This window comes from Macaca mulatta, chromosome Y (assembly GCF_049350105.2).
Source record: "Macaca mulatta isolate MMU2019108-1 chromosome Y, T2T-MMU8v2.0, whole genome shotgun sequence".
Classification (NCBI taxonomy): domain Eukaryota; kingdom Metazoa; phylum Chordata; class Mammalia; order Primates; family Cercopithecidae; genus Macaca; species Macaca mulatta.
The window spans coordinates 2,542,546-2,568,477 of NC_133427.1; the positions used below are offsets into that span (position 1 = coordinate 2,542,546).

At 37.3% G+C, this 25,932-nt stretch overlaps 1 protein-coding gene and 1 long non-coding RNA gene across 6 annotated transcripts in view; one reads left to right on the forward strand and one right to left on the reverse strand.

Annotated features, from left to right (window-relative positions):
- Positions 1 to 19,718, forward strand: part of ZFY (zinc finger protein Y-linked) — a 48,475-nt gene extending 28,757 nt beyond the window's left edge. For 3 of the 5 annotated variants that reach the window (XM_077989722.1, XM_015128596.3, XM_015128595.3), the window contains exons 4-8: positions 12,701 to 12,850; positions 13,116 to 13,259; positions 14,276 to 14,428; positions 15,214 to 15,354; positions 16,075 to 19,718. In XM_077989722.1, coding sequence (XP_077845848.1) covers positions 12,701 to 12,850; positions 13,116 to 13,259; positions 14,276 to 14,428; positions 15,214 to 15,354; positions 16,075 to 17,258 — 1,772 coding nt within the window. In that variant the 3' untranslated portion in view covers positions 17,259 to 19,718. 5 annotated transcript variants of the gene reach the window in all.
- Positions 2,898 to 25,932, reverse strand: part of LOC114672378 (uncharacterized) — a 36,620-nt gene continuing 13,585 nt past the window's right edge. The window contains exons 3-4 of the long non-coding RNA XR_013413284.1: positions 19,068 to 19,157; positions 2,898 to 3,815 (exon numbers count right to left, since the gene is read on the reverse strand). This is a non-coding gene — a long non-coding RNA (uncharacterized LOC114672378). The remainder of the gene's footprint in view (positions 3,816 to 19,067; positions 19,158 to 25,932) is intronic.

Below are 25,932 nucleotides of genomic sequence, written 5' to 3' on the forward strand. Positions count from 1 at the left end.
TGATCAGAGTCCTCTATGTTAGCACAGTAGTATATCTGCACAAAAGTGCTCACTGTTACACCCTAAATGCTATGGAGATCAACATAACCTCTTTATATAGTCTTTACTGTATAGATGTTACCATTGACTTTTAAGTTGATTACATCATCCTCAAATACAGGTCCCCCTCAAACCTGTGCATATTTGGTATAAAATATTTGTGGAGTGAACACTTACATGAACTTTATAGCTGAACGTTTGTGCATATCATGTCTCATCCAAAGGGCATCTAGTTTAGTTGTTTTGGCAATCCACGTAGTGTTTCTAATAAATTATGACTTTGGTCATAGTGAACATTCAGTAAAAATGTTCAGTGAATAAATGAATAAATGAAACCCAATCCTCATATCTAAATCTGAAAGCCTATGGATCAATACAGTTTGATGATTTGTTTAATGATTCTAGTGGCTACTAGAGCAGAGTAGGACTGGTAAAATAGTTGTTTATTGTATTTATTTTATATTTTTTGTATATTTATACACATTACATATATTAATTTTGCTTATCCTTCTGTAACTCATTAGATATATATACCTAAAAATACATATATTTTGGATATATATTACATATATAATTAGTAAGTGTATATACATATATTTTAAGCTATCTATTAATTTTGTTTTGTTTTGTAAAACCATTTGGCAAAATGATACCAAATGCAAGAATTTTAAAAGTGTGTATCTACAAGGGATGATTTCTGAAAAGTGAATAAAGATATTTTAGGGAGATAGGTTGTTTTAAGTTTTGATACATTGCTGAAACAGGTGTGTTTTCATAAGACTAAAACTAATGATTTTTATGTAGAAACTCTAAAATACATTAAGAAAATCTTAAAGCACATGTGCAGTGTTTCAAAAGGAGATAAGCTAATCAAAGGAGATAGAAATCAAACTGTTGGAATTTAGGAAAGAAGCTGAACGGAGAAATAACGTTACCCGTAAAAGAGACTATAAAAGCGGCAATAAAATAAATGTGGATTAGTGTTAATATGACTGGAGACCTTCTGACTGGGCTTTAGAAAATTGCCAAAATGAAATGGTGAAAAAACAGACATAAAAATGATTATGGACAAGATTAGCAGACATGAGAAACAGAAGGCAAAACTTACATACAGAAAAGAAGAAAACAATTAATATGACAGAAAGTTATGGAAGAAAGCTTTCCTGAAATTAGGAATGATTTGAGTACAGCAATGAAAATGGCAGAGTAAAGAACACTGAAAAACTTCTCTTTTCTGAAAATAATGAGAACAATGGTTTAAAAAAATTATCAGAGTAACATTTTTCAGCTCTCTGAAAACTAAATGATTGTAGCAATAGAGTGAGTACTGGATATTGGCAAGACTGTGCCCTTTTAATTTGCTGTGTTTACATCCACTTCTCCCAAGCTGTATGTTGGCCTTAAAAACTGGCATCTGACATATAAAAAAAAGGAGCAGTCAGGGAAGATATAGCAGTTCATGCCTATAATCCTAGTGCTTTGAGAGGATTGGCCAGGAGGATCATTTGGGGCCAGGAGTTTGAGACCATCCTAGTCAACATAGTGAGACCCTCTCTCTACAGAAAAACTAAAAAATTACCTGAGCATGGTGGAGGATCCTTTTAACTCAGGAGATCAAGATTGCAGTGAGTTATGATTAAGCCACTGCACTTCAACCTAGGTTACAGAGCAACACCCTGAGTCAAAAAAAATTTTTTTTTCTTTTAAACAGCAGTTTGGCAGCTACTGGAGGAGGAAGAAAGGCCCATTTTCAGAGAACTGATATTATTTGACTTGGTGGTGGTGACCTGCAAGACCCACCCATTTTTTTTTTTTTGAGACAGAGTCTTGCCCTTTTACCCAGGCTGGACCCCAGTGCTGTGATCTCAGCTCATCTTAGCCTCCAACTCCTGGGTTCAAGCAATTCTTGTGCCTCAGCCTCCTGAGTAGCTGGGACTACATGTGCTGTGCCACCACACCCCGGCTAATTTTTTTTTTTTTTTTTTTTTTGGTAGAAATGGGGTTTCTCCATGTTGATTTGTCTGGTCTCTAACTTCCAGCCTGAAGTGATCCACCCACCTTGGCCTCCCAAAGTGCTGGAATTACAGATGTAAGCCACTGCACCCAATACTACACTTAGACTATTTTAATTGACTTAGACTCTGAACTTCTGTAGTATGAGCCTTCTCCTTTGGGTTGTTGCTTGAAAATTTTAGAGACAACTGTTGAACATCACTGGTTTTTGAGGCAGTTGATACAGTTAGGGCAAGCAGTAGATATACTAAAACTTAAAAGGAATGAAAAGTCCAGTAGTGGAATGAAAAGTCCAGAGGGCTTTGAAAAGCTGGGACGTATTCCTGATTATCTTGAATGTGATAATGCCAGGTCTGTGGCCCTGGTAAGGAAAAGCTTGGCAAGGCCTTAGACTCACACTTTGGGTAATCTTCAAGGGCTGCCCAAATAAAACCCAGTATAGAACTATAAACAGCCTGCATGAATGTTTCAACATGCGTGTAAGAGCCAAAAACTGCTGGTTCTACACATCTGTCAAGTCATAAGCTGAATATGTATTTTATATAGCTAGATATAATTAGACTTTTAAATTGCTACATGTGAAAAAATACACTTTAAAGGATTAGTTTAGAAAAATCACAGTACTGTTGTTTGCTAAGCAATAGTAACCAGTCATAACAACACACATTAGGGAAACAAAGAATCTGATTTTCACAGTTGCCAAATAGTATTATTTTAAATGTTCAGTTTTCAACAGCAACAAAAAATGAGACAGGCACAAAACCAAAAAAAGCACAGCCTATGCGCAAGAAAAAGTACAGCCCACAGAAATTCATTCCAAGGAAGTCCAGACACAGTACTTACTAGAGTAGCTTATGAATCAGTTTTATTACATTGTTCAAAGGGCTAATTAGGAAGTCATGTGTAAAGAAATAAAGGAAAGTAGGATAATGATGTCTCATTAAATGGAGAATATCAATAATCAGAATTTAAAAAGTAAATAGAGTCTCTGGGGTTGAAATGAAGATTTCACCAGAGGAACTCAAAAGTAGGTTTAAACAGGCAGAAGAAAGAATCAGAACACTTACAGGAACTTCAATTAAGATCATCTAGTCTGAGGAGAAATAAAAAATAATGAAGAAAAATGAATATGGCCATATATAATCTATGGGATGCCATGAAGTAAGCATACCAACATATACTGTACCACAAGTGGGAGGGAAGAAAGAAATTGGCTTAAAGAATAGTTTAATAATAGCTGAAAACTTCACAAACTTGATGAAAAACTGTAATCTTCACTTGTAAGAAGTTGCGTGAATTACAAGGGATCCATTTCTAGACACAAGACATTTATGTTGTCAAAAGACATTTTTTTAAAGCAGTAAGGTAGAACTCACTTCTCACATACAAGTCCTCCTTCCCTCGCTCCCTCCCTCATTCCCTCCTTCCTTTCCTTCCATTTCATCCATCCTTTTTTTTTTCTTCTTTTTTGAGATGGAGTCTTTCTCTGTTGCCTGGGCTGTAATGCAGTGGTACGACTTCGGCTCACTGCAACCTCCGCCTCCCTAGTTCAAGCAGTTCTCCTGCCTCAGCCGCCTGAGTAGCTGGGACTACTGGCGTGTGCCACAATGCCTGGCTAATTTTTTATATTTTTAGTAGAGAGGGGGTTTCACTGTGTTAGCCAGGATGGTCTTGATCTCCTGACCTCGAGATCTGCTGCCTTGGCCTCCCAAAATGCTGGGATTACAGACATGAGCCACCGCGCCCAGCTCAAGTTATCCTCTCTGAAAAAGAATAATAGCGATTTTCTCATTACAAAACATGGAGGATAGAAGGCAGTGGCATGATATCAGTCAAGAACTTGAAATTCAACAAAACTATACTTTAAAAATGAAGGTGAAATTAAAATATTTACAGATAATCAGAACAGCAGCAGTAATCCAGATTGTGTAATATTGCCATAAGAAGAGATGTATAGATCAGTGGAACAGAATGCAGAGTACAAAATAAAACCACATGTCTGTAGGGCCCATTGATTTTTCTTTCCTTTTTTTTTTTTTTTTTTTTTAAGATGGAGTCTGGCTCTGTCACCCAGCTGATTTTTCACATAGGTGCCAAGACAGTTCAGTATAACAACAAATAGTTTTTTCGGCAGATGGTAGTGGAGTAGCTAGATGTTTGCATGCAGAAGATTGAAATTGTGTCCCTACTTCAAAGTGTATACAAAAATGACTCAAAACAGATCATTGATAGCTCTGTAAGATCATAGAGAGCTATATGATTATCTCTATGATCATAGACAGCTATCTATGATCGTAGAGAGCTGTCGCCTGTCTAAATAAGACAGCTAAAACTATAAAAGGAATCCCTGAATGAGATACCACCCTATATCTGCTATGGATGGGTATTAAAGGAAAGGAAAACAAGTATTTGGAATAAGCATAAATTGCTGATGTTTTGCAGCCACTGTGACAAAGTTTGGCAGTTCCTGGAAAAGTTAAATTTACGTAGGACTACCATATGACCTAGCAGCTCCTTTCCGGATATACCCAAGAGAACTGAAAACATATTCCCAGAAAACAGGTTACATATTATACAAATGTTCATAGCATCATTAGTCATAGTAGCCAAAGAGCAGCAATAACTTTAATATCTATCAGTTGATGAATTGATAAAATATGGTGTATCTAATGAAATATTATTTGATCATAAAAAGTAATGAAGCACTGATGAATGCCATAGCATGGATGAACTTCAAAAACATTGTGTTAAAATGCAAGAAGTGTGTGCAGTATCTAGAATAGGTATATATGTAAAGTCAAAAAGTATATTGTTGCCTAGTGTTCATGGATAGTGTTGTGTGGAATAGGGAGTAGTAGCTAAATGGTACAGCGATTTCTTGTGAGGGTGATAGAAATTATCTGCAATTAGTGATGATGCTTGCACAGCTCTGTGAATTTTCACAGCTCTCTGAAAACCCACTGGATTGTATGCTTTACCTACTATGCCACAGTAACTCATATGTGAATTTCCTCTTAGTGCCAAAAAAGAAAAATTGTAATCTTTTAAGGCAGTTCATTTTCTTCTAAGAAATTGAGAGACTAATAAAACTTTTTTTTTGAGGCAGAGTCTTGCTCTGTCACCCAGGCTGGAGTACAGTGTCACAATCTCAGCTCACGGCAACCTCTGCCTCCTGGGTTCGAGCAATTATCCCGTCTGAGCCTCGCAAGTAGCTGGGATTACAGGCACCTGCCACCATGCCTGGCTAATTTTTGTATTTTCAGTAGAAATGGGGTTTCACCTGGTTGCTCAGGCTGGTCTTGAACTCCTGACCTCAGGTGATCTGCCTGCCTCAGCCTCCTAAAATGCTGGGATGACAAGCGTGAGCCACTGTACCCAGCGAAAACTAATAATAATCATCATTATATTAGTGAACTTAAGGATCAAGAATTATATAGTCATCCACCTCAAAATACTCAATGCTATACACAGTGCAACAAAGCTTAAAGTTTCTGAGGAAAGTATAGCATAAGAATTTTATACACAGCTTATTCAAGTCAAAATCACAGTTAGACATTTTAAAACATCCAGGATTTCAGAAATTTTAGCACCCATGTGTGATAGAGTTGCTACTTGATACCATAAACCAAAAGATGAATTAGTAGAAAAAGACTCAAGAGTGGAGAACTGATAAAATAATGAGTAGTGATTTTTGAATTAATGTAAAATTGGAGTTAACGTGCAAATTAAGGTTATGTAATATGGTAAATGTCTACAAAATATTAACTAAAATATTTGCCATGTCACGATGTGCAAATATATTCATGTTTTCACCTTTTACAGCAGGTGACAGTAGATAATATCTTTACAGTATGGTTCCTACCTATTATTTTTATCATATTTTTCTTTTTTTTTGAGAGGGAGTCTCGCTCTGTTGCCCAGGCTGGAGTGCAGTGGTGCCATCTCAGCTGCTGCAAACTCTGCCTCCTGGGTTCACGCCATTCTCCTGCCTCAGCCTCCCGAGTAGCTGGGACTACAGGCGCCCGCCACCACACCTAGCTGTTTTGTATTTTTAATAGCAACGGGGTTTCACCGTGTTAGCCAGGATGGTCTTGATCTCCTGACCTCGTGATCCACCCGCCTCAGCCTCCCAAAGTGCTGGGATTACAGGCTTGAGGCACCTCTCCCAGCCCATATTTTTCTTAGAAGAGTATTTTAAAATCTTCTGTTTTGAATTAATAGACATTTAATTGATCTTCTTTCATATATATAACAAACTGAATGTTAGATATTTACTAAGGCTAGACAGTATTGTCAAGTCTTGGAATACATTAGTGCACAAAATAGAGATTCCTTTCCCTCATCGTGATGGACTTCTAGTATGACTGTATATACGTAAAATTATTTAAATGTGTATTATAATGTGTCTTGGGAAAGTAAAAGAGCTTAATCAAAAGGATTGTGAGTTTCAGAGATGGTCAGGGATGCCTTGCTGGAAGGATGACATTTTGTCATAGACCTCAGTTTGAGTTGTATCATAGACTTCAAAAAGGAAATGCATGTATTGATCTTAGTTCAGTAGAGAGGACAGTGACAGTTTGCATCAAATGCGGCAACTTAGGCAAGTCAGATGAGGACTCAGAGTTGGTCATGTATTTCTTTGGTGAACAGATTCAGTGAAATCATGGACAAAAGCTTGATGGAAGTATAAGTTTAGAGAAAGAATGTGCAATGAGAATCACTGGAGATACGAAACAGTTGCTTGCAGGAGAAGTGAGATCAAGAGAAGATGGAATTTTTGTTTGTTTTAGTGTTGTTTCAAAGAAAAAGCTTATTTCCTGGTGGGAATATTCCTTTAGAGGGTGATAGATAAATTGGTGGTATAGGGGATAACTGAAAAAAAAAAAAAGCAAAAAAACAGAAAAGAGAAGGTATAATTTAGTGCTTATGTGGGGGCATTGGTTTTAAGTGGAAAGGAATACTGCTTGTCTGTGGCAATGTGAAGGAAATACAAAGTTGAGTTGTTGGCAGTAGGACAGATGGTGCAGGCAGTGGATCATCCTTTCTGCTTTGGGTTCTCGGTAAGGTGGGAAATAAGATAACAGGCAGGTAGTATTGGAATTTTAAGAAAAATATGGCAAATAGCATCTACTCAAGGTTCATATTTATATATTTAAAGATGACACTATCTACATCATGCTGTTTTTTTTTTCTGTCTAGACTTAGCTGCATAGATGTAGATGCTGACATAAAATTATATCAGCTAGGTTTGCGGTTTTGCCAGTCAAGTATTATCAAATCAGACAGGGGCATAGGAGTTGAAAAAATATGCAAGAGAACAGTTAGAATGACCAGCCATGGAATTAAGCTGTTTTACTTGTTCAAATTGCTATAAAATTTTTGTTTAAAAGTAACATTTCAATTTTAATTTTAAACTTATATTTGTCCTTCTTTCTGTTCTTTTAGTTGTATATATGCATTGAGAAATATCTGAATAATATTTTTGTAAATTCTATTGGTATTTCAGATGGTGTTGTTTTTGAGCACTCTAATTTTTTTAAAAATACTTTCTTAAATATTAAAGTGGATCATCTCAAGAAAAAGCTGTCTTTTAGAGCAAAGTTGAAGAAGTATAAGGGAATAAATAATAAAATAGTATTTCTTAAATTTGGGGCCCATGAGATATTGGGGGCAATAATACTGTAAAGATCAAAGCAGTTTAGGCAGATTTGGGTTGCTAGACTGTGCAATTTGTATTTTACTTGGTAGGAAAAGGAGTACTAGAGACTAGGGCAGGAGGGTAAAGTGACTGGATCTTTCTTTTAAGAAGACAGATTGATACCATTGTCAAGGTGTCTGGTTGGAAACCTTAGGAGAGAGAAATCAGGTAAACTGTTTTGTTTCTGAGGTTAGTTGTAAATGAAGTTTTAACAACCTGGTTTTGAAAGATGAGACAATTTAAATGAATGGAGAGGCACAAGCCATGTGCTTGCATTTTAAGACTGCAAAGCAAAAAACTAGCACCATTTTTATGATATTAATTTAGACAAAATGCAGTCCAGTGGAAATCCAGTAACCAATTTTTTTCCTCAGCAGAACTATAATTCATTTTCTGAGGAAGCAAAGAAAAGTGAGATAACGTGACCAGCTAAAAATTAAGCTATGAGTTATAAAGACAGACATCCTTCTCATTTCCTCACCTCTCCCTTTTGTAGCTCATTGGCTTGTGTTATTACATCAGGTTTTACTAGGATACTTGGAACCTTTAACTCCCTAGCTTCTTTCATGCCCTTCTACTTACCTCTCCAGCTTTTTCTACTTGGGTTACTGTGTGAATTCTTTCTTGCCACTGCCTTAAATTGTAATCTCACTGGGACTGTGTCTTTAGCTCATGATTTTCTTTACACTGCAGATGCTCACTGCATGATCTCAAGTGTTTTTTAGTTAACATTTTGCTGATGGCTTCCAAATTGGTGTTGATCTTCAACTTTCAGAGTTGAATATTCTGTAGGTGGCTTCACATGTCATTCATTCCGTCTTCTCGGTTTATTCTTAAATATGACTCAACTCCAGCCTTTATCCCCATTTGTACTACCTTTGTCCTCATTCAAGGCCTCATTATCTGTCACCTAAATGTACTGAAGCTGTAGTTCTCTGCGTCATTTCTTGATCTCTTCAAATATGCTTTTTTATAAGGTCAGCAGGATGCTTTAGCAAAAATACTGATCTGACTTAGTGACTGCTCTTTTTAAAAGCAGAAATTATCAGATCTCTGATAAGAATCCCCAGGAGTAGGATACCTTGGAGTCTATTTGTGTATACAAGTTCATTCCATACCTGCAGATTCTGATTTTAATCAGATCGAGAAACTTGCAGTCTACCAGAATTAAGTTTGAGCCCCTCTGCCTGGTGCATAAAGTCCTCCAGTAAACCTGGTTTTGGTTTACCAGTTGGTCACATTTCCCACTATGGCCTGATCTGCAGCAGTATTGAAGAACGTACTCTCTTACTGTCCTGTCCCCCTACCTGCTGTATTCTTTGCATAGAATAAGTGCTGTTCTCTTTCAGTCTACATGAGATACCTTCACTTTTTTGGGGGGCAGCTGTTATTGCACTTTGCAACATTTGCCAAAACATTTCTGACTCCCCAGCCTGTTTTATACGAATACTATCTTGTGGACACCTTGAAAATTTATAAAATATTATTTCATTGTATGGGAAAACAAATCAGTTTTAATAAAAATAATGTACACCAGTGTTAACATTAAAGATTGCACTAGAGAGTTCAAAATTAGTATAATTTTATGTTTAAAGAAATTTTAGGTCAAGTGCAGTGGCCCAAGCCTGTAATCCCAGCAATTTGGGAGGCCAAGGCAACTGGATCACTTGAGGTCAGGAAGTTCAAGACCAGCCTGGCCAATATGGCAAAACCACATCTGTACTAAAAATACAAAAATTGACAACACGTGTTGGCACATGCCTGTAATCCCAGCTACTTAGGAGGCTAAGGCAAGAAAGTCACTTGAACTTGGGAGTTGCTGTGAGCTGAGATAGCACCAATGCACTCCAGCCTGGGTAATTGAGTGAGACTCCTATCTCAAGAAAAAAAAGAAAATTTAATTTTTTCTTCTAAGTAATCAAGGAATCAGCTAGTGTCTTTCTAAGTGACATTTTGTTTTGAAGACAAATGTATATTAAAACGTGATTTGAAAACATGTTACTGTGTCCAAATTAGACAAAACTTTTTTCCCCATTGTTTTGGGTTCTTACATCTTGTGTTTAAATAGTTAAGTTTTAGTAGCTTTTAGTAGCCCAGTGTTTCAAGTTCTGATATCCTGGGTTAAGTAGTTAGATTTTATAATATCCATGTTTGTAACAAGGAGATGCTATTTGAAAGTAGTCTGTAATTCCTAGTAAGAAACCAAATTATATTGTCATTGTATTTTTGTTTCTTTAACATTGGCTTTAGAGAATTTTGATTAGACAAATATAGTTTTGGATGTTTTGAAGAACAAGATGGGGAATTTGAAAAGTATGCAAAGATTTCAAAATCTAAATTCTGTGTTATAAGCCACTGTTAAAAGTTAAGACTAAGAATTTAAAACCTAAAGTAGTCAAAACTATCACCATTGCCTTTTCTAGTAATACTCATTGTAGTTGAATTGTGAGTGCATTTATCTGCTCTGCACTAATGGAAACCATCTTTTGTTATATTGTTTTTTATTTTTAGAAAAAATTATTATTGCCTCTAACAGCTTAAACTTACAGCATTTTTCAAACACCAGAGGTTGATGATTGTTTCTTGTGAATTACATGGATCAAGATTTGAATTCTGGTTTTGCCAGTTACTAGATGTGTGACCTTAGATAAATCATTCAAGTTTGCTTTACTGTAAAATGTCGACAGTATTATAGCACTTCCTCATGGAGTTATTATGAGTATTAAGTAATGCTTTCAGTAATCACTTAATAAAAAGTAACTACATTATTATGATCACATTTTAAAATAATCATCTGTTCATCTGTCTGCTTTTTCACTGAATTATAAATTTCTTGGGTCCATTACCTTTTTTTTTTTTTTTTTCCAGAGATAGTCTTTCTCTGTTGCCCAGGCTTGCGTGCAGTGGTGAGATCTTAGCTCACTGCAGCCTCTGGCCTGGGTTCAAATGATTCTTGTGCCTCAGCCTCAGCCTCAGCCTCCTGGGTTCAAATGATTATTGTGCCTCAGCCTCAGCCTCCTGGGTCCAAATGATTCTTGTGCCTCAGCTTCCCGAGAAGCTGGGAGTACAGGCATGTGCCTTTATGCCCAGCTTTTGTATTTTCAGTAGAAAACATGTTTTGCCATGTTGACCAGGCTGGCTTGAAGCAGTCCACTCACGTCCACCTCCCAAAGCCCTGGGATTGCAGGTGCGAATCACCATGCCTGGCCTTGGGTCAATTTCTTTTAAAGTTTACACCTCTAATACTTGCCCAGAGTCTGATTTATAGTTGTGAATCATTGTTTAATTGAATTAAACATAAATATCTAGCCAAAAGGATAATGAAATATAGTCAGCAGAGGAATACAAAAAGAAAACTAAAATGGGAAAGGGGAAATGAAAAAGCTTCTTGGGGTCCTGCTCCTCTGTGGTTGGTCTCTTGCTGTGTCATACAGGCCAGGTGGGCCCAGAACAGAGAGAACATTACTCAGTGTTTCTGTAATGGACTGAATATTGAAAAATCTGACTTTTGTGATAAATTAAATTGTTCTGTTGGGCTATTGTTCGTGCCACACTTTCTGTTGTGCTAAAGATAGTAGTCAGTGCCCACAGTGGTGTGTAATGTAAGGTTACATTATATGGGGGTCATATTTTTGGTATTTACTGCAATCCAGAGTGTATTTTTTTAGATACTATGTTTTACTTTTGTTAAAATTTTGAAGTCCCAAGCATAACAGCACACTTGATTCCCTTACTGTATAACACTTAAAAGTTTGTTGTAGATACCCTGAGCCCACTGTTGGAAATCATATATTCACTTTATTGGTAAGTAAGGATTCTTTTTTTTTTTTTAATACATAAACATGAAACAGTCTGCCTTAAGTCATTTAAGAAGATACTTAAGCCCTACATCTTACTTATTTGCCAGCAGTAGACCCAGACTCATTACTTCTATGAACTCATGTATATGTTTTGTGTGTGTGTGTGTGTGTATTTTTAAATGCATATGTGTGTAGTATTAGGTTTAAACAGATTAATATTAGAATTTACAACTATTTTTATGTTTATTTATTTTTTGAGAGTTTCACTCTGTCATCCAGACTGGAGTACAGTGGTGCAATCTTGACTCACTGCAACCTCTGCCTTCCAAGTTCAAGCGATTCTCCTGCCTCAGCTTCCTGAGTAGCTGGGATTACAGGCGCCTGCCACCATGCCCAACTCATTTTTTTTTGTATTTTTAGTAGAGACAGGGGTTTCACTATGTTGACCAGGCTGGTCTCAAACTCCAGACCTCAGGTGATCTGCCTGCCTCTGACTCCCAAAGTGCTGGGATTACAGACATGTGCCACCATGGCCAGCCAGAATTTATGTTTCTGGCAACCATATTTTGATTTTTAAAAAGTTTATGATTCTCATAGAAACAGATAAGACAATTGTATTCAGAAGTACTGAATGTTAGGTAATGCTCATAAAATATATTAGGACTAGTGTGTACTGAATTTACTAGTAGGGCATTATTTCTCAGATCTTCAGGAACATTGGTAAACTGGGTTCTGTGGCTCAAGCTTGTAATCCCAGCATTTTGTGAGGCTGAGGTGGGAGAATTGCTTGAGCCTAAGAATTGGAAATAAGCCAGAGAAAAATAGTGAGACCTTGTCTGTACAAAAAAATAAAAAAATTAGCTGAGCATGGTGGCATACGCCTGTTGTTGCAGCTACTGAAGTAGGCTGAGGCGGAAGGATTGCTTGAATTCTGGAGTCAAAGGTGCAGTGAACTGTAATTGTGCCACTGTACTCTAGCCTGAGTGACAGAACAAGAAAAGACCCCATCTCAAAAAATAAAGCAGAATACTTGTAATATTATATGCTTTTACTTTATGACAAGCAAAGATGATGTATGTCCTTTTATTAGTTTTCTTAAGTTTTAAAGCATCTGCTGTTATTGTTGATGATATGTTTTCTGCCTTTTCAGTGGATGATGCTGGCAAAATAGAACATGATGGTTCCACTGGAGTGACCATCGATGCAGAATCAGAAATGGATCCTTGTAAAGTGGATGGCACTTGTCCTGAAGTCATCAAGGTATACATTTTTAAAGCTGACCCTGGAGAAGATGACTTAGGTAAGAGGAAGCCGTCAGCATTTTATACATCATCATCCAAATGTTTCAACCAAATGGTGTCAAAAAAATAAACAGGTTCCTTTTTTTCATTGATATTTAGCATTTAGTTTAGATTATTTAGGTTGGAAAATTTGAACTCTTTTCCAAAGACAACTTTCAAGACATATTTTTGATTTAGTAATATAAAAATATATGAAAACATGTAAGCAAAATATGTGAAAATGAACTCTCTAATAATTTTTGGAGCTTTCATCTTCTCTGATAGGTGGAACTGTAGACATTGTGGAGAGTGAGCCTGAAAATGATCATGGAGTTGAACTACTTGATCAGAACAGCAGTATTCGTGTTCCCAGGGAAAAGATGGTTTATATGACTGTCAATGACTCTCAACAAGATGATGAAGATTTAAGTATGTGGTTTTTTTAAAAAAAAATTTTACTTTAAGTTCTGGGATACATGTGCTGAATGTGCAGGTTTGTTACATAGGTATGCATGTGCCATGGTGGTTTGCTGCACCTATCAACCCATCATCTAGGTTTTTAAGCCCACCATCCATTAGGTATTTGTCTTAATGCTCTCCCTTCCCTTGCACCCCACCCCACAACAGGCCCCAGTGTGTGATGTTCCCCTCCCTGTGTCCATGTGTCCTCATTGTTCAACTCCCACTTATGAGTGAAAACATGTGGTGTTTGGTTTTCTACTCCTGTGTTAATTTGCTGAGGATGGTGGTTTCCAGCTTCATCCATGTCCCTGCAAAGGACATGATCTCATTATTTTTTATGACTGCATAGTATTCCGTGATGTATATGTGCCAGTATGTGGCTTTTTTTGTGGGAGAGGGTTTTATCTTTCTATAAGCTGTGTTTTTTGTTTTTTGTTTTTTTGAGACAGAGTCTTACTTTGTCGCCAGACTGGAATGCAGTGGTGAAATCTCAGCTCACTGCAACTTCCACCTCCCATGTTCCCGCCTCAGCCTCTCAAGTAGCTGAGACTACAGGCATGCACCACCACACTCAGCTAATTTTTGTATTTTTAGTAGAGATGAGGGTTTCACCATGTTGGCCAGGATGGTCTGGATCTCTTGACCTCATGATCCGCCCACCTTGGTCTCCCAAAGTGCTGGGATTACAGGCGTGAGCCACTGTGCCCTGCCCAAGTTGGGTTTTGTTTTTGTTTTTTTTTTAATGCAACCAATATTTGAAAAAAATAAGCAACACTGTTGTAGAGATTACTATATTGCCATATTCCAAGGAAACATATCAGTGACTATGTATGTTTTCATTGTTGCTTTATAAACTTAATTATGGTGAAAGCCAAGAAACGAATGATTAATTCAACCAGTTTATTTTTTCCTACTAATGTATTTTTTCTGTGTGATCTCTGTAAACCTAGTCACAAAAATTTTTTTATTTATTTTGTGCTTAGATGTTGCTGAAATTGCTGATGAAGTTTATATGGAAGTGATCGTAGGAGAGGAGGATGCTGCTGTTGCAGCAGCAGCAGCTGCTGTGCATGAGCAGCAAATTGATGAGGATGAAATGAAAACCTTCGTGCCAATTGCATGGGCAGCAGCTTATGGTAACTTACATAGTAGCTAGAAGGATTGAGTGGTTTTTGAACATTAATTCGCCGTTGAAAGTGATTTCTGTGGTCTTAGGGTTTCATGACTTAAGCAAAAGTAGAGGAAGATTACATAGTCTCCCTGTTGCCTTTAATTTTAACATGAACTTTCATGCCTTTATTACGTAAGTGTGGGAGCTTTTAGTCTAACATTTTAAATCTTGGTTTATAGGTAACTCATAACTTTACAATTTTGGGAGGTAATAAGGGAGTCCAGTAGAGCAACATGCTGCTAGATATGGAAGCTAGGCACTGCCCATGGTCTTGCCATAAATATGCCCATAAAACACATTATCTGCAGTTGGGGGCCAGGGGTAGTGGCTCACGCCTGTAATCCCAGCACTTTGGTAGTCTGAGGTAGGTGGATGACCTGAGGTCAGGAGTTCAAGATCAACCTGGCCAATATGGTGAAACCTCCTCTCTACTAAAAATACAAAAAAATGAGATGGGTATGATGGTGTGTTCCTGTAATCCCAGCTATTCAAGATGCTGAGGCAGGATAATTGCTTGAACCTGAGAGGAGGAGGTTGGAGTGAGCCAAGATTATACCTCTGCACTCTAGCCTGGGTGACAGAGCAAGACTCTGTCTCAAAGATACATTAAAAAAAAAAAAAGAATAAAAATAAAAAATAAGGACTTTCTGTCATTCGTGAATGTCAGGACTTCTTGTTGTTAATAAAGAATTCCTGATTCTTTAGAATTTATAATGTTGTGTAATTTTGTGTTTTAATGCACGTCGTTAGGTAATAATTCTGATGGAATTGAAAACCGGAATGGCACTGCAAGTGCTCTCTTGCACGTAGATGAGTCTACTGGCCTTGGCAGACTGGCTAAACAAAAACCAAAGAAAAAGAGAAGACCTGATTCCAGGCAGTACCAAACAGGTGAGTTCCACAGGAGTATTATGATGGAGTTTTAGCTGCTAGGCCCCGTGTATTTTTGTGTATTGAATTTGAAAGAAAACATTTCAAAATTCAGTGATATTCATGAATGATTTTCTTGGATAAAAAGAAACAGTTGTGCCTCAAACATTCAGGAAAAAGAATTAAAATCCTCTGGTGATTTAGTGAAAAGGAAAATAAATTTCTAAAATGTTACCTAACTTTAAGTGAACAAAATTACATGGATCTACGTATACCACCATAAAGCAGGTATTATTTACAGAGAAGTGGAAGAAGTACTTAGGTTATTTACAGGACAGATTACTATCCTGTGTTGTTTTGAATACTTCTTTGCATATTAAAATTTATTTATAGGTGCAGTTAAGCTTTACTGTTAGCATATATTTGGCTTGGAGTCAGTCACCAAAGAAGAAATGCTGGCCTTGATTTCTATGGGTTATTTGCTATACATTTCTAAATTCATGTTATTTTATCACTGCTTGATTGATTTATTTTTTTAAGCTGGAGGGGGTGAGATTGATTCATACTGAACCAAACCACTTCTCTTGATTAGGACATTACTATAACTCTTAACATTGAAAAGCAGTAAAAGGAATGTTAATAAAAGTATTTGCCCGGTAATGTTCAGAACACAAGCTTTAAATTCATGAGGAAACCAGAAGTTTGATTAAGCACTCATACTGCTTTCTTTTCCCTTCTTAGCAATAATTATTGGCCCTGATGGTCATCCTTTGACTGTCTATCCTTGCATGATTTGTGGGAAGAAGTTTAAGTCGAGAGGTTTTTTGAAAAGACACATGAAAAACCATCCCGAACACCTTGCCAAGAAGAAGTACCACTGTACTGACTGTGATTACACTACCAACAAGAAGATAAGTTTACATAACCACCTGGAGAGCCACAAGCTGACCAGCAAGGCAGAGAAGGCCATTCAATGTGATGAGTGTGGGAAGCATTTTTCTCATGCGGGGGCTTTGTTTACTCACAAAATGGTGCACAAGGAAAAAGGGGCCAACAAAATGCACAAGTGTAAATTCTGTGAATATGAGACAGCTGAACAGGGGTTATTGAATCGCCACCTCTTGGCAGTCCACAGCAAGAACTTTCCTCATATTTGTGTGGAGTGTGGTAAAGGTTTCCGACACCCATCGGAACTCAAAAAGCACATGCGAATCCATACAGGGGAGAAGCCATACCAATGCCAGTACTGCGAATATAGGTCTGCAGACTCTTCCAACTTGAAAACACATATAAAAACAAAGCATAGTAAAGAGATGCCATTCAAGTGTGATATTTGTCTTCTGACTTTCTCAGATACCAAAGAAGTGCAGCAGCATACTCTTGTCCACCAAGAAAACAAAACACACCAGTGTTTGCATTGTGACCACAAGAGTTCAAACTCAAGTGATTTGAAACGACACGTAATTTCAGTTCATACAAAAGACTATCCTCATAAGTGTGAGATGTGCGAGAAAGGCTTTCACAGGCCTTCAGAACTCAAGAAGCATGTGGCTGTCCACAAAGGTAAAAAAATGCACCAATGTAGACATTGTGACTTTAAGATTGCAGACCCATTTGTTCTAAGTCGCCATATTCTCTCAGTTCACACAAAGGATCTTCCATTTAGGTGTAAGAGATGTAGAAAGGGATTTAGGCAACAAAATGAGCTTAAAAAGCATATGAAGACACACAGTGGCAGGAAAGTATATCAGTGTGAGTACTGTGAGTATAGCACTACGGATGCCTCAGGCTTTAAACGGCACGTCATTTCCATTCATACAAAAGACTATCCTCATCGGTGTGAGTACTGCAAGAAAGGCTTCCGAAGACCTTCAGAGAAGAACCAGCACATAATGCGACATCATAAAGAAGTTGGCCTGCCCTAACATTGTGTCTACAAGCTTGTAAAGATGTTGGCCTTGAAGCAGAAAATTCGTTTTTTAAAGCCAGTCTTGTTCACATCCATTACTATACATTGAATTATGCTGTGTAAAAATAGAATTATCGCTTCTAGTCCACTTTTCTTTACATTTTATTCAATAGGGTGTCCTGAATCCTATTCAGTTTCTTTAATAGATGAGAAAAATAGCAACAAGCAAGTTGCTTATAATTTGTGATTCTATACTGAATTTTCAGTCTTAAAAGCTTTACTATTTATTTACATATTTATTCATGTTGATGGTACTCTTCTAAGACAAAATCAGATTGATAACTACAAAAGTAACATTTTTGACCCATTTCTTCCTACACAAACGTTTCACATTGGAGACATCTGCTAACATAAATGGGAGATTTTACTGTCAAGTCCAGTTAGCAAAACATAATAATTTTTTTGTCTTGCTTAATATTACATGATGATGAAATTTTACATTTGAGCTTCTAGCATTGATTAATATAGGATATTGACTACATTTATGTTTAAATTTCATTTTGTTCAGCAGACAAAATGTACTTCCTTTAATTTTCATTAATAGTGTTTACATCTTTTGTCAGCACAGCAAACTTTTAAAAAGTATTATTGAAAAGTTTTACTTATTTTTGTCTTTTGTTTTCTCTTTGTACTGCTTTGTCTTGCATTGTATTCCAACACCCGAGACTTACTGCATACTGACTTTTAGTCTTTTAGAGGTAAATTGTGGACTCAGGATTTTTTGAAACTTGGTGTGTAACTCTAAATCTTGTATATGCATCTTTGTTGCTTATTACATATTTACACACACAAGCACAAATTTTAAACTTATGAAAATTTACAGTAACCTGGAAGATCCAGGGATGCATGAGAGCATTTCATAACTTACTATTCAGAGTTACTAAATTTGAGGTGAAGAATTGAAAAGAAGGACATTAGGAAGAGTGAAAATCTTCTAATACTCTTTGATAGATAAAAATGGAAGGTAAGATGTTTCTAGATAGAATGTTTTCTTACAATTTCAGCTTCATATCATAAATTTTTCCTGGAAAGCTATTTCAGACATAGGTTTCTTAGTTTTTGAGAATCCTGTGAAGGAACTCTTGTCTCACTGCAAAGTAAAGAGGACTAAGGGAAAGTGGTGGTACCATGTAACAGAATGAGAGCTAATTCCAAATTAGCAACTTTATCCTGCTTTTTATTTTACACTGAGTAAAGTTTTAAAAAGACAACAGTTAAGTTGATTTTGATTAGAAGATAAACATACGTAATGAAAATCCGTGGCCTTATTTGGAACATATATCACTTTCCAAATTTTATTGTTTGAGAGTTAATAAGTTATTAAGCAGTTAATAACATGTATGGATATAATATAAAATGAATTCATATAATTAAAAAGAATTTGGTTAATAAGAATTTTGGAGAATGGAAAATGCATTTTTAGGTTCCTTAATTTGGCTGTTGGTACCTATGTATTTGGAATATTTTCAGGGATTAGAATTTTTTTTAAACCACATTACAGCTACCTTCTGGCTTTAGTATGGTGGTGCTTCATTCAACTTACGCTGTCAGGTTTTTATTTTCTCCTTCTGGGCCACCAATTCAAAAGTTACAGGATTAGGAAATATAAATATTTGGTGATTGACAGCCTCTGACATGTTAGATTAATTTGATCTAGTTCTGAAGTGGTTTAGTAATACATGAATTTAAACCTAGTACCAACCAAAACCATATAATGGATTTTGAAAATCTGTTAGGACTTCTTAGCCCTCATACATGTTTCTACCTGATTGTTACTGTCCTTCATTATCTTGTTCTTGATAACTTCAGTTTGTATTTGAGAATCCTTTAAATCTCCTTCCAATTTGTTTTCTCCCTGAAGTAATATAAAAGGAAGTATTTAAGTGAAAGTTTAAGAGTTTTAAAGCACTCCTTAAAATTAATAGTTAGCTATTTATATTTTAAAAATAAACAGAAAGGTAAAGAACAACACTTTACATACTTCATGTTTTTCATATAGTCTGGAGTTATACACAGTTGTTTTGTTTTTAACCACAGTATTGAAACCTTTAAAAGGTAATTAAGCATTTGGTCAAGTAAATATGATAGAACGTTTGTATAAAGACAGAAACGAAATTGTGCTTAATGTTATATACTGTTATTATTTGCAGGCTGGTTTTAATTCTTAATTTGATTAGCAAAGCTAAAAAAGTGGATGTTGAAGTTGAAAGTTTTAAAGAGGTACAAAATCTTACAATGACATAAATTATTGTTTGGTTGAAAAATAGTGTATTAAATATCGTATGTCCCTTCCACTGTACAAATTGTAAAATACTTAAAATACTATGGAGAATTCATGTAGGAAGTGTGATACTGTTGTAAATGTGTACTTGAGAATAATATGCAAAAATAAAAATAATATTTTGCTGTTAATAAATGTTTACTTGTATATGATACCAATACTAAGTTAACTCTTTTTCTTTAAAACATGCAGTTTTAAGTCTTAATAAACATAAAACATAGTGGACTATTTTTATTTCCCCACTTAGTTCATTCTGTACATAAGTGGAACACAAAATGCTTTTTATGTAAATATTGGTAACCTTATGAATTTACAAGTAGTATTTCAGAGTACTTGTGCTAATTGAAGAGTCCTTTGCTCAATGTGTTTTTGAAAATCAATTTTTTGTTTTATCTTAATGAAAGATTGTTTGGTTAGCATCTCCACTTGCTGAAATAAATTTTCCTTGCATAGAGCTTTTTTTTTCTTTTTTTTCTTTTGGTTTTTTGTTTTTGTTTTAACAACAAAGCCTCACTCATTTGCCCAGGCTCAAGTGCAGTGGTTTGTGATCTCAACTCACTGCAACCTTGAACTCTCGGGCTCAAGCAGTCCTCCCACCTCAGCCTACATAGTAGCTGGGACTATAGGCATCTACTGTCGTGCCTGGCTAATTTTTTATTTTTTATAGAGATGGGGTTGGGTCTCATTATGTTGCCCACGGTGGTCTCAAACCCCTGGGCTCAAGGAGTCCTCCTGCCTCAGCCTCCCAAAATGGTGCAGTTATAGGCATAGGCCAGTGCACTAGGCCTTAAGTGATTTTTGAGGGCAGTAAGTCCATAGCAGAAGAACCTGCCCTAGTTACACATTTGTGTGTTACTCCTTTGTATTCAGTTTGGAGATCTTTAGTGTACACATATACTGTGGGATGGGTATTACAACAAAAATTAGAAGCTTGGTAGAAGTTAACGAGGAGTCAAACATTACAGCAAAGAAGACCGAGACTCGTAAATTTTTGTGGAGGTAAAATTCACATGATAAAAGTCACTATCTTAAAATGTGTAAGTGGCATTTAACACATTCATGTTTCCATCACCTCTCTTCAGTTGCAAAACACCTTTGATAAAGATTCTGCAGTTCTTCAACTCTAGGAACATGTGTTTGTTTAGTGGTTCAAACAGTAAATAATTAAAGCCACTAAAATGTTTAAAAAATATATATGGTGAATGTCACTGGCCAGAGTCGTAAGCCAGGTAAGATCATGAATAACTTAGTTGTCTTAGAAAACCTAAAAATATACCCAATCAGGCCTGTGATTTCACCTAAGATAATTTACTGACTGGTTTTCTGGCAATGTCAATGTCAATTTTATTATTTTTTATTTTTATTATTTTTTAACTCCTCAGGAATTCTAGGATTTTTGTAAAGAAAAGCATTATGACCAATATCTTAAAGGTACGATATTTTGAAGCTGGGCCAGGTCAGCATCAGCATTACTTGAATCTTTTTAGATACATAAAGTCTTGGGCTCACCCTAGACCTACTACATAAAAAAATTGTACATAGGCACCAGCAGTCAGATTGGCTTTACTGTGAAAAGAAAAAAAAAAAATTCCCATTTTAATCATTTTATTTATTTATTTTGAGACAGTCTTGCTCTGTCGCCCAGGCTGGAGTGCAGTGGCCAGATCTCAGCTCACTGCAAGCACCACCTCCCAGGTTTATACCATTCTCCTGCCTCAGTCTCCCAAGTAGCTGGGACTACAGGCGCCTGCCACCGCGCCCGGCTAGTTTTTTGTAGTTTTTAGTAGAGAGGGGGTTTCACCATGTTAGCCAGGATGGTCTCGATCTCCTGACCTCGGGATCCGCCTGTCTTGGCCTCCCAAAGTGCTGGGATTACAGGCTTGAGCCACCGCGCCCAGCCCATTTTAATCATTTTAAGTGTATACAATTAATAGTACTAAGAATATTTACATGGTTGTGAATGTTTCTTAAGTTTCATATTTGAAACTCAATGTTCATTAAACAACTCTCTCCACTGCCGCCCAGGCCCTGGTAACCATTATTCTAGTTTGTTTCCATGAATTTGACTACTTTATTAGAATCATACAGTTTGTGTGTGTGTGTGTGTGTGTGTGTGTGTGTGTGTGACTGGCTTATATCACTTAGCAGCCTTTCCTCAATTTTAGAGAAAAAGTTTTCAGCCTTTCACCATCAAATAAGGTGTTAGCTGTGGGCTTTTAAAAATAATTGCTGGCTGTGCATGGTGGCTCACACCTGTAATCCCAGCACTTTGGGAGTTTGGGTAGATCACCTGAGGTCAGGAGTTTGAAACCAGCCTGGCCAACATGGTGACACGCCGTCTGTACTAAAAATACAAAAATAACTGGGCGTGGTGGCAGATGGCTGTAACTCCAGCTACTCGGGAGGCTGAGGCAGGAGAATTGCTTGAACCCAGGTATCAGAGGTGGCAGTGAGCCGAGATCGTGCCACTTCCCTCCAGCCTGAGCAAAAGAGCGAGACTCCATCTCAAAAATAAATAAAATTGCCCTGGGTAGTCATGGTGGTTTATACCTATAATCCCGGCACTTTAAGAGGCTGAGGCAGGTAGATGACTTAAGGTCAGGAGTTTGAGACCAGCCTGGCCAACATAATGAAACTAGGTCTCTACTAAAAATACAGAAATGAGCTGGGCATCTGGCACATTTCTGTAATCCTAGCTACTCAAGAAGCTGAAGAATGAGAATCACTTGAACGTGGGAGGAGGTTGTTGCAGTAAGGTGAGATTGCACCACTGCACTCCAGCCTGGGTGACAGAGCAAGACTCCATCTCAAAATAAATAAATAAAAATAATTGCCCTCATTATGTTGAGGGTTCCCCCTTCTTGCCTAAGTGTATTTTATAACGAAAAGGTGTGGAATCTTGTCACATGCTTTTTAATGTAAATTGAAATGATCATGTAGCTTTTGTCCTTTGTTTTTGTTAATGTGATGTATTAAAAGGCATTGTTGAACCATTCTTAAAATCCAGTAAAATCTTACTGGTCATGGTATATAATCAGTTTTTTGTTTTTTTTTTGTTGTTGTTGTTTTGAGAGCGATTTTTTTCTGTGTTGCCCAGGCTGGAGTGCAATGGCGTGATCTTAGCTCACTGCAACCTCCGCCTCTTGGGTTGGAGAGATTCTCCTGCCTCACTCAGCCTGCCAAGTAGCTGGGCTTACAGACATCTGCTACCACTCCCAGCTAATTTTTGTATTTTTAATAGAGATAAGATTTCACCATGTTGTCCAGGCTGGTCTTGAACTCTTGACTTCAGGTGATCCATCTGCTTTGACCTTCCAAAGTGCTAGGATTATAGGATTATAAGCCATGGCACCTGGCCTATGTAATTTTTTTTTTTTTTTTGGAGACAGAGTCTTGCTGTCACCCAGGCTGGAGTGCAATGATGTGATCTTGGCTCACTGCAACCTCCGCCTCCCAAGGTCAAGTGATTCTCCTTACTCAGCCTCTCAAGTAGCTGGATTACAGGCACATGCCACTGCATCTTGGCCACCACACTTGGCTAATTTTTGTATTTTTAGTAGAGGCAGGGTTTCACCATGGTGGGCAGGCTGGTCTCGAACTCCTGACCTCAAATGATCCACCCACCTTGGCCTCCCAAAATGCTGGGATTACAAGCATGTAATCCCAGTCTATAATCCTTATAATGTGCTGTTAAATTCAACCTGTTTGTATTTTACTGATAATTTTTGCATAGATTTTCATTAGTGATATTGATCTGTGATTTTCTTTTTGTCTTTATGTGTTTTTTTTAAATTAATGTTTTTTGGATGCAGGGTCTTGCTGTGTTGCCCAGGCTGTAGTGCAGTTGTACGATCGCAGCTGACTGTAACCTTGAACCGCTGGGTTCAAACTGTCGTGCCATCTGAATAGCTAGGACTGCTAGTGCACACTACCATGCCTAACTAACTTTTTACAATTTTTTTGTAGAGACATGGTTTCCCTAAGTTGCCCAGACTTGTCACGAACTTCTGGACTCAAGCAATCCCTGTCTTAATCTCCCAAGATGCTGGGAATATAGGCATAAGCCACCATACCTAGCCTTGTGTATGTCTTTATCTGGTTTTGACAGCAATGTAATACTGGCATCTTTATATGAATTTCAGAGTGCTTCCTTCTTTAGGATTATTAATTTTTTTATTTTAAAAAATTTTCATTTTTATCTTAGATTCAGATGTACTAGTACAGGTTTGCTATAAGGGTGTATGTGTAGTGTTGAGGTTTGGGCTTCTTTTGATCCCATCAGCCACATAGTTAAGATAATACCCAATAGGAAGTTTCTCAACGCTTGCCCCACTCCTTTACTCCCTTCTTTTGGAGACTTTAGTATGTGTTGTTTCCATCTTTATGTTCATATTAACCCAAGATTTAGTTCCCACTTACATGTGACAATTGGTTTTCTGTTTCTGCATTAGTTTCCTTATGATAATGGCCTCCAGCTGCAACCATGTTGCTACAAAGGACATTATTTCATTCTTTATTGTGCCTGCATAAAATTATTTTTAAACTTTGATAGACTTCTCCAGTGAAGCCATCTTACTGTGGGCTGTTCTTTGCTCAGATTTTTATTTCTGATTCAATCTTACTAGTTACTGGTTTGTTCAGATTTTCTACTTCTTCCTTATATACTCATGGTAGGTTGTGTGTTTCTAGCAATGTATTATTATTATTATTATTATTATTATTTTATTTTATTTTATTTTTTTAAAGACAGAATCTCACTCGGTCATCCAGGCTAGAGTACAGTGGCACTATCTCTGCTTACTGCAACCTCTGGCTCCCAGACTCAAGTGATTCTTCTGCCTCAGCCTCCCGAGTAACTGGGATTACAGGTGTGCGTCACCACACCTGGGTAATTTTTTATATTTTTAGTAGAGATGTGGTTTTACCATGTTGGCCAGGCTGGTCTCAAACCTACCTGAGGTGATCCACCCACTTTGGCCTCCCAGATCGCTGGCATTACAGGTGTGAGCAACTACACCCAGCCTATTCCTTCTGATTTATCCAACTCCTTGGTGTACATTTTATTCATTGTATTCTCTTTACTCCTTTTCATTTCTGTGGCATCACTTGTAATTACTGTTCTTTCATTTCTAAATTCAGTTGAGTCTTTTTCTTAATGTAGGCAAAATTTGCCAACGTTATTCATCTTTTCAAAATATGAATTCAGTTTTGTTGATTTTTCTACTATTAAGCTTCTTTTTTCTTGAGATGGAGTCTCGCTCTGTCACTTGGGTTGGAGTGCAGTGGCGTGATCTCGGCTCACTGCAAGCTCTACGTTTCAGGCTTACATCATTCTCCTGCCTAAGCCTCAGAGTAGGGGGACTACAGGTGCCCACCACCACACCCAGCTATTTTTTTTGTTGTTGTATTTTTAGTAGAGACAGGGTTTCACCATATTAGCCAGGATGGTCTCCATCTCCTGACCTCATGATCTACCCACCTCGGCCTCCCAAAGTGCTGGGATTACAGGCGTGAGCCATTGCGCCTGGCCACATATTTTTAAATAACATATAATAGTTACACATATTTTCGAGTACATGTGATATTGTTGGGTAGTTGGTTTGAGGTCTTTCTTCTTTTTTGATACATGTATTTACAGCTGTAAATTTACCTGTCTGTGACTACTTTGATTGTATCTCATGTTGTGTGTACCATACGTCGTGCTTTCATTTTAGTGTGTGTCAAGGTAATTTTCCTTGTAGCTTCTTTTGATTCATTGGTTGTGTGGTTTTGTTTTTGACACTGCCTTTTGGTCTGTTGCCTAGGCTGGCCTTCAACTCCAGGGCTCAAGAGCTCTTACTTTCAACTCAGCCTCCCAAGTAGCTGGAACTACAAGTGAGTGCTATTGTGCCGGGTTTTCCATTGGTTAACAGTTTGTTGCTTAGTTTCCATACATTTGTAATTTTCCAGTTTTCCCATTTCTCTTGATTTTTAGTGCATCATATTGTGCTCAGAAAATGCACTTTGTATAATCTGTGTGTGTGTGTGTGTGTGTGATTTTTTTTTTCGAGACAGAGTCTGGCTCTGTCGCCCAGGCTGGAGTGCAGTGGCTGGATCTCTGCTCACTGCAAGCTCCGCCTCCCGGGTTTACAGCCATTCTCCTGCTTCAGCCTCCGGAGTAGCTGGGACTACAGGCGGCCGCCACCATGCCTGGCTAGTTTTTTGTATTTTTTTGGTAGAGACGGGGTTTCACCGTGTTAGCCAGATGGTTTTGATCTCCTGACCTCATGATTCGCCCGCCTCAGTATATTCTGCTGTGGTTGTGTGGAATGTTCTCTATGTGTCTGGTATGTCCAATTCGTGTACAGCA